This window comes from Rhagoletis zephyria, unplaced genomic scaffold (genome assembly GCF_001687245.7).
Source record: "Rhagoletis zephyria isolate East Lansing unplaced genomic scaffold, Rhagoletis_zephyria_1.1 Rzeph_scaffold_00539, whole genome shotgun sequence".
Classification (NCBI taxonomy): Eukaryota; Metazoa; Arthropoda; class Insecta; order Diptera; family Tephritidae; genus Rhagoletis; species Rhagoletis zephyria.
This window is the reverse complement of record NW_016157623.1, coordinates 55,928-67,236: the sequence shown is the minus strand read 5'-3', so window position 1 is coordinate 67,236 and position 11,309 is coordinate 55,928. Positions and strand designations below refer to the sequence as shown.

The following is an 11,309-nucleotide window of genomic DNA, read 5'->3' as shown; positions in this document are numbered from 1 at the left end:
AAGGAGTTTTACAGTAAAATCCCATATCTGAACAATCAGATGTATGGAAGATATATGTTGTAGTCATCCGATCCTTGTTATTTTCACTGTAAGTATTCTGTTAATAATGAGTGAAAATGGTGCGAAATTTCATGTTCCTAGCTGCATAAATGCAGGAGTTATGATAAAAGACCTCATATCTGAACAATCAGTTGTATGGGGCTGCAGGTTATAGTGACCCGATCTTTGTTATTTTCACTGTAAGTCTTCTGTTGATAATGAGTGAAAACAGCGCGAAATTTCGTGGTCCTAGCTACATAAATGGATGAATTATAACGAAAAATCTCATATGAACAATCAGTTGTATGGGAGCTATAGGTTATAGTTATCCGATCTTTTTAATTTTCACTATTTCAAATCGGTGCGATTTACAGAATCTTTTTCGGAGGATTTACAACAAAGAGTGAAAAATTTGGCACTAAATCGATGGATATAACGTAAATGATGTGTTTCCAGCAGTTTCCATTTGAAATATTTATTACTTTGAATACAAATATACAACAATACTTTGCAAACCGCACCGATTTGAGATCGCACGATGTGCATAGCATGCCTAATAATACACTTTATATGAAAATTAATAGTTGAAATCGCGAAGAGTAACAGGAAAAACGTGCCACTATTACACTTCACGCAAAAAAACTAAGTGGGCAAAATTAGCAAGAAAATACCACAAAATCTAAAAACCCGTGCTGCAACAAGCTGACTAGAGAAGCGACTGCCATCTTCGTATACAATGCTCAACAGTGATCAGGCATCAAATATTGCTTTTTCTGCTCTCTGTCTTTGTCAAGGTTGGCGTTATATTTGAAAATGACAAATCCTGCTTTTGTCAAATCCTCCTCGCTCTACCCTATTATTTTCATGAAAAAATCTTTTAATTGCAGATAAGGTAAAAAAACGTAATACAAAGCCTCAACAGTTTAAAATCATTAGGGCTGTTCAGTATCTTGTGCATATGCTCTTGCACTTGCATATTCGTTGCATTTGTAAATTCACAATAATAAAATACATACGGTTGCCATGGCAGCAAGCACAAAATTGGCAAATGCAATTCCTATTGCCAATCCAGGACCTCCTGAATAGCTTGAATAGTTGAAAAGAAAATGTGTCTGGTACAATATTTTAAGACATTAAAAATTAAATTAAATCAGTGTGGTCCTATCACAAACTCATAATGGTCGAATAGAACAATATAAAAATTTAAATGCAGTTCCATTCGTTTTTTTTTTATAATTGGAGCAAAACGTTTGTAGATATTAGATTATTAAAATAAAATTAATGTTTTTGAACACTCCTGGACCCAATTATTTAATTACAGATGCTAATTTTTGTACATATTCTTATCGCAGAGAATAAATATACATAATTTATTTAACCATCTGGGACTGCTCTTGGTTGCACTCAGTGCGTCCCTTAAGCTTTATCTTCGTCCGGACATAACGCCACTAGACATGTTGGTTTAATTATTAATTTCATACATTTCTTTTCTAAATAAAATTAAATTATATCAGTTGTTATTTTCAAACACACAACTTAATGTAATTTTTCATGTTTTGATACAATTTTATTCCAGCATTCTCTTTTGCGCATTACATGCGGCAAAAGGTGCTTCTTACCTTTTTCGAATATTTCCTAAAGTTCATTCGAACGAACTATAGAGTACGAGTGTATGTTCGATTCGAATTTTGCTTTCGAAAATAATTACTTTTTGATTCGACTTACAGAGTAAGGGACCTGGTTGATAGTTTGACTAAGGCCCACACCAAAATCAACGTGGCTGCTTCGGGGTGATTTTCTCTGGTAAACTATTTTCAAAACAGTTTATTCGAGTTTCGAGATTTTTTTTTTAATATCTTACATTCCTACTTTCGGAGGTCTGATAGGCCTTCAGTAATTTTGGGATATCTGTTTATTTTATTTATTACATTTACTTTAAATTTGCTGGTAATATTTTCGGGACACTATTTGCAGAAAATAAAAACTAAAACAAATGTTTAGGCTTAGAACCTTCTTCAATAAAAATAAACCTCGAAAAACAAATCCACCACGGTAAAACATCCAATCGGGGCCAAAAGCTAGTTTTAAATAATACGTTAAAGCAACGAAGTTACTTATTTCTGCTAATTTTATTGTTAATAGATTAACGGAGGACATCGCAGTATTTGCCAGTTCAGTAGCGCATTTATATAGTAGTGTGACCAAGCCTTGCTTCGATTTGATGCTTATTGGTATTGCTTTAATGCGGTCCACACAAAAAATGAAAGCCAACATTTTTTCAGGTAGCAACGATATTCATTTGTACTTTTAATCTTTTCTTATTGAAGTATTTTTGTGTTTTATTCCAAAAGGCCCAACACTAGCTGTTGCCGTGATATCCTTAACAGCGCATATAATGCGAGTGGTTTCCCCAAAATTCGGTCAGCTCGTTGCGGAGGAAGCCAATCGCTATGGCTATTTACGGCATATACATTCTCGAATTATTACGAATTCTGAAGAAATTGCATTTTACGGAGGTCACAAGGTAAGTTCTTAAATAATTTAATTTTTTTAAGATTGCATTTTTTCTGGGCTGTGAAAATATCAGAAGCTGCAGATAAAAGCTGTGTTTAGATACTGGTGGATAGTTCTGCGTATACGCATGCAGATGAAGTTTTTGATCGCCTTTCAACTCACGACTTCCGGTCTTTACACTAAGTATCCTCTGGCTAGCAACCGAACATCCTTTCGGAAGCGAGCTAATTGTGAGTATGTAGGGTCTTTGGTATAAGATATTTTCTTCTACAACTTTGGATTTATATTAATTCGAGTATATTCAAAAATACCTCATATTTACATTTTTGAAGCTATAACATGCAATTTTTGCGACTGCTCGCAACACTGCGCCACCGATTTCTATCGTTTACCTCAGTTGACGAAATTTGCATCAAAGCGAGATTCTTCTACATCTCGCTCATTTGCACCCACGCTCTACGGAGCGCACATACAAACGCGGTTCCCGTCACGATATTAAAATACTGTTCAGCGATTTCAACTCCAGGGTGGGCAAAGAAGAAATATTTGGCCCCACCGTCAGAAAATGCAGCCTCTACGACGAAACTTTCGATAAAGGACTGAGGCTGATCAAATTCGCCGGGCTCGAAACATGGTAATATACAGTACTATGTTCCGGCATAAAAGCATCGTATAGCTGCGTGGATGTTCCCATATGGTAAAACAAAAAAACCAAATCGATCATGTTGTAGGAGATGGTAGTCATGTTTCAAGTGTTTTAGACGTACGTAAACGCCGAGGGCCAAACATCGACTCAAACCACTGTCTTTTTGCAGCCAAGATAAGCACACGCCTTTGTGCAGAAAAAGATGTGTGTACAGCGGCACAAGGAAAGCCCAAGATTGAAAAGTTGTAATCAAAACAGACAGCCAGCGTCTTCGCCACTCGACTCTAACTTGCTAGCCAGAATGGTGAGGCTGTGGTATGTAGTAAGAGCTGTCAAAAGTAAAAATATTCTAAATGCTCCAAACTGCCCACAATATGTAGCTGTGGTTGTGGTGTTTTATTGCTGATGTAGCTAGCGAAATAGCTTGTAGCTAGCGAAATACTTGTGGCGAGAAGTGGAACCACATTTCCCGCTTTTTGCGTACCGCCGAATGAAAAGAAAACATGCCGCCCACAAGGCTACGCTGCGATCGGGCGCAACGCGAGCTTTTTGCCGAAATACGCGAGATTCAAGAACTTGAAATACTGAGCGGCAGCCAAAACGTTAAAAAATTGTATCTGAAAGTTGGGCAACTTCGGGAAGGTTTAAAGACCAGAGAATTTCTCTAAGAACAAACATGATGACCTACTGACCGATATACATAGCGTGCTTAAATTGTGGAGGGAACACTTTTCCACCCTATTGAATGGTAGCATTCCCACCGCCGGACATTGACGAGGCACGAATAGCTATTACGCGGCTGAAAAACAACAAGCCAGCTGAGCTATTCAAGTGCGGATGCGAAGAGTTGATAAGGTACATACACAAACTCTTATGTACAATATAGTCGGGCGAACGCTTGCCCGTCGACTGGAGTTTTGTACGGCTTTGCCGCGCCACCCCAATTACGTATTTCGCTATCATTCGTAATTCGCACTCCAGTTACCCTTCGATTACGTAATTCGCCATACAAAATTTTGAGAGCGAATTACCTCATTTGTTGGTAACTCAGATCCTATTACCATGCTATTACAAATTGCTGCCGTCTCTAACTTTAATAGGAAATTTATCGAAACTAGTTCACAAATCATAACTGGCACTTTGTCTGAGAACTAAAAGTAAAGTTAATAAAAGTATACATCACCAATTTAATAGAGAAATTTATATATTTTTAGCAAAAACTTACATTTTGCATAAATTTTGTAGCGAGGAAAAAAAAAAAACAGAGACAGAGAACTGTCAAAACGAATTAAGAATGTGCTCGTGTGAATGGGGTAATTCGCTATCGTAATTGGGGGAGGAACAAAGTAAATCACTCTGCCCAATCCACAAGAAAGGTCACCACGCCATGCGTACCAACTATTGCGGGATCAGCCTTTTAAGCATAGGTTACAAGATCTTATCGAGCGTATTATGTGAAAGACTGAAGCCCACCGTCCACGAACTGAGTGGGCCGTATCAGTGCGGCTTTAGACCTGGTAAATCCACCATATACCACCTGGTCACCTTACGCCACTCACCATCTGTTTGTCGCTTTCGATAGCACATAAAGTAGCTGCTACCCCGCGAAACTGATACGGCTGTGTAAAATTACGCTTAGCAATACCATCAGCTCCGTCAGAATTGCGAAGGACCTTTCCGAGTCGCTTAATACTAGGGATGTGCCGGGTATCCGGTAGATATACCGAATCCGGCTTATCCGGCCTATTTTCTGTTTTCCGACTATCTGGCCGGATACTGGTTAAAGTCCAGCCGGATTTCCGGATCTCGATTATAGAAGATTCTATTTAGAAATCTAGTTCAGAATTTTTCTTTTAATTTTCATAATCAAATTTAATAGTATCTTATTAATTATTAGATTTAAAAATTTACATATTTTTCATTATAAAAATAAGCATTTACGCATTACCGGTAAAGAACCTATTTCTATTTTCAACATAAATGCTACCCGATGCACTAAACACTATTTTTGAGTTCACTGAGGAAGGTGGTTCGCAGAGGTACTTCATTGCCAGTGTAAACAAATTTGGAAATTCTTTGCGAACATAATAATAATAAATTGTTGCTTACGTATTTGTTAGTGTTCTCCTCCGATTTGTGGCGTGCGCATTGATGTTATCACACAAGGGAGGAACCTACAGTTTTACGCCGACTCCGAACGGCGATTGTATTTTTATGAGAAGCTATTTTCATGGCAGAAATACACTCGGAGGTTTGTAGAAAACCTGTTTTTGTTTTTTTTTTATGTTGGGTTGAACCGGGCTTGAACCCAGGCTTACCTCTACACCACAGCGGCCGTCTATGATTCCACCAAATGAAAGGATCTTCTTGTCTGTGTATAAGGGGTACCTGTAAATATTTCTCAATTTCTTCATCGTTTGGCTACCCACATCACTACTGGAATCAGTATCAGAGCCGTTGGCGATTTCCTCAAAGCGTTGCGGTCTCGCTCTTCAATAGAAACTTTCACTGGAATTAAGTCTGGTTCATATGATTCAGCAGGTTTCTCCATGCTAACTGATTTACGGCTCTTATTATAAGTTTCTTCCACACGCTTTCCGGGCTATTTCGGTAATTAAAGCGTAAAAATAAGTTACAAGTGTCAAAAATGTGTCAACCCGGGCCAGAAGTACCCAGAGTGTGAGGAACGCAAAAAAACACTTCGTGCCCGAAATCAACAAATAAGTGCTAAACAATAATTTTATGTGTATTTATCTTATATAGCTAATAAAATTAACAAATACCTACATTTCTGAACCTTTAGTGCTATTTTCCAATTTTGTATTTAACAAAATTTACTATCGGATGTAAACAAACAACATTATTTCAAATTGGCCTTTTGAACATTTCTGCCCGTAAAAAAAGTCCGGACTGTTTCGGGACGAAGAAGAAGACATTTACGATCCAAAAGTGGAAGGTATTCGCTGTCTATTACCCATTGTTCTAGCGTGAGGAACGCTTTCTGGGCTGTTTTGGGTACCCGCAGGTACCCGCGGGCTCGTGTGTAACAAACCTTATGAGTTGCACTCGATTTTCGATCTTCGCTCGTTATCGAAGTTCGAATGTGAAATTCGTATTATGAGCTATGCAACCGTGTCGAAATTTTCGTTGAGTATCGAATTTTCTGTCGAATAGAATTTTGCTTTCGATGCTGTAGCGAACTGTTAGAAAATTGTGAAAAATGTTTGCGTCTATTTTATTGCTTTTTGGCGTCTAGACACCAATTTTTATTAAAATCATGCAGGTCTAACGACGTGAATACCGTGAATACGAAACACAAGCTCGAAAGTCTGGTTGCACTCATGAAAAAATCCCAATACTCATTCGGCACATTTCTGAAAACAAAAGCGTAGAGCTGTTGATAGTTTTGAAATATTTTATATTTATATTTATCTTTATCTTTATCTTTATCTTTATCTTTATCTTTATCTTTATCTTTATCTTTATCTTTATCTTTATCTTTATCTTTATCTTTATCTTTATCTATATCTTTATCTTTATCTTTATCTTCATGTTCATTTTCATGTTCATGTTCATGTTCATGTCCGTGTTCATGTTCATGTTCATGTTCGTGTTCATGTTCATCTTCATATTCATGTTCATGTTCATGTTCATCATCTTAATCATCTTCATCTTCATTTTCATCTTCATGTTCCTCTTCATCTTCATCTTCATCTTCATCTTCATCTTCATCTTCATCTTCATCATCTTCATCTTCATCTTCAGCTATGTCTTTGACTTGGTCTTTGTCTTTGTCTTTTTCTTGATATTGATCTTCATCATTATCTCTATCCTTGTCTTTTTATTTATCTTTAACTTTGTCCTATTCTTCATCTTTATCATTGGTTTGATCCTGCAATATAGGTTGTGAGTGTCTGGAGCAGGGATGTTGTGAGTATTTGCATTCGAATTCGTTATGCGAATGATTCGCATCATTTTACACATTCGCATTCGACATTCGCATTCGTATCAAATGACACGAATGTTTCACGAATGCGATTGTGTACTCTCTAATATTGTTGAAATTGCTTTAAGTCTGGCTAACCAGGGTGCGGACAATAACCGGCTTTTAGCTTCAGGCGCTAAACGGTTAAGGGCCGGTTGTTCATTGTCTGGTTATCACTACTTGCCGGTTAAACATCATTATCGACGTTTTCGACATCAAGCATATAACATGTGATCGATAAAGCAGTCGTTGTATTTAACCGGAGCTTCTACATCCGATTAGTGCTAATCAGACATTGAAAAACCGGCTCTTCAACAAGTACTGCTCAATGTCTTTTAAGCAACCTAGAAATAATTTTTGATTCTTCCGGCTAAAGAGAAGGCTCGGATGTAGATTTTGGAGGCATTAAAAAATGTTTAATTAAAGCTCAATTGACGGCCCATCTTAAAGAAAAAAGAGCTCATCTCGGTGAAAATCCTCTAGATTGGTGGAAAACTAATCTAAAATACGCCAAATTGACAGATCTGGTCCGCAAATATTTGAGCGCTCCCCCCGCCAGCGTTCCAAGTGAGTAATTGTTCAGTGTAGCCGGTCTTATATACGAGCCTCTAAAGCTGATGCCAGATTAGGGTTGCCAGATTTTTTACGCACGAAATCCGTACGTTAAACTTTTTCATGCTAAAAAAATCAGTACTTTTCAGTACGTTTTTATTCAAAGCAAAATAATGAATGTACATAAGTAACATATAATACATTAAAACGCCAGAGTACTTGTTATTTCGGCATATAAATAAAATATAGTTCATAAAAAATAAGTGTTATTGACTTTAGCATGAGTATACACAGCATTGTACACAGAAGTCAATAAATTTTTTTAAATTTATAACATTTTTGAATAGCAATAATGAGATCCATCTTCAGTGTTTAAGTAGTCAAAGAATTCTATTATACATTTCAAAATTACTTTTTATTTGCAGTTCACTTTAAAAAATTTTAATCAGAAGCCGGTTCTCTATTTGAGCCAGGAAGCAAACTTTATACTTAAGATCCTCTCAGTTGCTTCGTTTGAGTGTGGTATTAGAAAAAAAAATACATATTTTTTCAAACTGTGGTGAAATACCACTATTAAGGACTTCATCTATATTTCCTATAGCTTAAATTAATTTTTTCAACTACGTAAAAATTTTGAAAGACTAATAATTCGCTAAAAAGAGTATCTAACTCTATGTTTTGTATGCAAAACTCTTTTACAATGTCAGTAAATTGTGAAAAAAGAATTGTACGTTATCGACGAAAGCCATTCGAATATTCAAATTTAATATTAAATTGAAAGTTATTTTCGAGATAACTAACAACACTCGACAAAAAAGTGTCAGCCTTATTTATAAATAATTTAAGCTCCATCATATTATCGCAACTGGTACGTAACGACCCGGCGATATGCCCATAAAACGATTAATTTTATTGTTGTATTAATTTCTTGATCATATCAAACATTATCTGAAACATGTCAACTATAATTAAATTTTTTTCTTTTTACCTTTTACAGTACATTTTAAGGAAGTTCCAACATTGTGTAAAAATTTTAATAAAATCCTAAAGTATTTTGTTTGAATTGAAAATTCAGTACAAGTCAGTAAAAAATTTAAAAAATCAGGACATTAGCGTACTGATTGAAGAAATGAATAAAATTAGTACAAGAGTTGAAAATCAGTACTGTACTCATAAAATCAGAACGTCTGGCAACCGTATGCAAGATAAAACGCTTCGTTGCATCTGCAGCGCGAAGCGAAAATATGGCCAACTGCTATCTTATTGCGCGAGTTGCCAATCAGCCGGTTTAATATGTATTTTGTTTTGTCGAAATTCGAGTTTTCATGCAGAAACATAACATTTAATTACATTGTTGATATTTTTAAAGCAAAATATATAAAATCCACACCAATTTTGACGAGTAAAAAAGCAGTACAAAATTGTTTTCTTGGCTTTCATTGTGGCAAACCTTTTGCGTCTGGCGCTTTGCTGGCAAAGTTATAAATGTCACGCAAAGCCATACAGTTTTATCTGGCATCAGCTTAAGAAATTGCCTAATGGGAGAAAAGGCAGCAAAATTACTTTTTTGAAACATAATATGCCCCTTTTGAACTTTGACTACTAGATTAAAACACGATTAAGCACTCGTTCAATGTTCTAATAATTTGCAAAATTTTTAAGTAATAAAAACGATGACTTTAGTTGATTATATCTTTTTTAATTTTATTCCTAACATTCGCATTCGCACATTCACATTCCGAAAATTCGCATTCGCGAATGTGAAAAATATGACATTCGAAACATCCCTCGTCTGGAGTGTCTGTGACTTTGTCGTTGTCCTTGTCTATGTTTCTGCCCTTGTATCTTGTTTTCTGTATTTTCATTACCCACTCCACAGTGGCGTTAAAAGTTCAATGCAGCCGCCCCCCTGTCTATTCACGCATGCAAAAATTAAGTTTTATTTTCTGGGCAAAAAATAAAACTCAAGAAATAAAGATTACATTTGTTCAGTTTTTATGATTTATTTCACACAAAGTGAGCCGAAGGCCGAATACGCAGAAATAAGTTCTGCGCAAAAAACTTCCGCCCCCCTTTCCCGGCAACACAGAAAGGAAAATTCTACTTAGTAAGGGTTATAATCCCTAAGCGACGCCGAAGGCCGCCTACGCAGAAAGAAGGTCGTTTTCATGTATGCACTATTTCGGTTTTTGTCATATGCATTGTTTCGGGTTTGAGTCGAAACTGTGCATGTATGCATTACTTCGGTTTTTGTCATATACATTATTTCGGTTTTGAACTGAAACTGTGCATGTATGCATATCTTCGTTTTTCTCATATGAGTAGTCCACATGCAAAGTGCGCTATGTAAATTTTTTTAGATTTTTAGATTTGGTGGATTGCGTACCAGTATTAAAAGTAGTTTCATGTCCACTAACAACACAGTGCAACATCTTTTTATATTCTGAAAAAATAGCATCAAATGTTAACTCTTCTTCTATCATACTTATTAATAAACTTTCAAAAGTATCCATCTTATGATGATCTTAGAAAACTGCTTTAGGTCGTATAGACTGTTAATGTTGTCTTATGTCATGTTATGTTATGTTATCATTTTATAAGGCTCTTATTTATCCAAATTTTTAGGTAATAATAAAAAGATTAAATTTAAAAGTTACTTGTTGTCGTAGTCGTTTTATCAAATTTATGGCTTTCTACTATAAAATCACATAACGCTGTTTGCAAGTGGACTACTTATATGCGTTATTTCGGCTTTCAACCGAAACTGTGCATATATGCATTATTTCGGTTTTTTTCATATGCATTATTTCGGTTTTCAAACGAAAGAGTGCATATGCATAATTTCGGTTTTTCTGATATGCATTATTGTGGTTTAGGCGCGTCTGCTGACACCAGGCGCCTAAATACATGCTATGTACTGCTGCATGTGCAAAAATTTCCTTTATGCAATTTATGAAATTTTTGCACATGCACTTCTCAACTGCCATGTAATTGAACTTTTTAAGTTTTGATTAGATGGCCCTTCCAAGTATGCTCGGCCTAGTCTGATGCATCCTCCGGACACTGCCTCCGGAGCATTTTGCGGACTCTGCATGGCTTACAACCGTGCAGAGGTGGTAAACGAACTTTACCATTGGCCACAGTGCCTACCCACCATTTTTGAACCAATAAATATTTTTTTGTATAAATACATACTTGCAAACATACTGGTCTCCCCTCTCACTGAGTTATTCATGGTCCTTCGAGCCGGATATTTGCGGCTTTTGTCATATCCACTAGACGACCAAGTCGTCTACGGGGGCCGGTATGTTTAGGCGCGTCTGCTAACACCAGGCGCCTAAATACATGCTATGTACTGCTGCATGTGCAAAATTTCCTTTATGCAATTCATGAAATTTTTGCACATGCACTTCTCAACTGCCATGTAATTGAACTTTCTTAAGTCTTGATTAGATGGCACTTCAAAGTATGCTCGGCCTAGTCTGACGCATCCTCCGGACACTGCTTCCGGAGCATTTTACGGACTCTGCATGGCTTACAACCGTGCAGAGGTGGTAAACGAACTTTACCATT

At 36.5% G+C, this 11,309-nt stretch overlaps 1 protein-coding gene across 2 annotated transcripts in view; it reads left to right on the top strand.

Annotated features, from left to right (window-relative positions):
• The window catches only part of Abcd1 (ATP binding cassette subfamily D), a 214,574-nt gene that overhangs the window by 148,263 nt on the left and 55,002 nt on the right, over positions 1-11,309 (top strand). For both annotated transcript variants that reach the window (XM_017612434.1, XM_017612433.1), the window contains 2 exons: positions 2,182-2,321; positions 2,391-2,563. In XM_017612434.1, the coding sequence (XP_017467923.1) occupies positions 2,182-2,321; positions 2,391-2,563 (313 nt within the window). The remainder of the gene's footprint in view (positions 1-2,181; positions 2,322-2,390; positions 2,564-11,309) is intronic.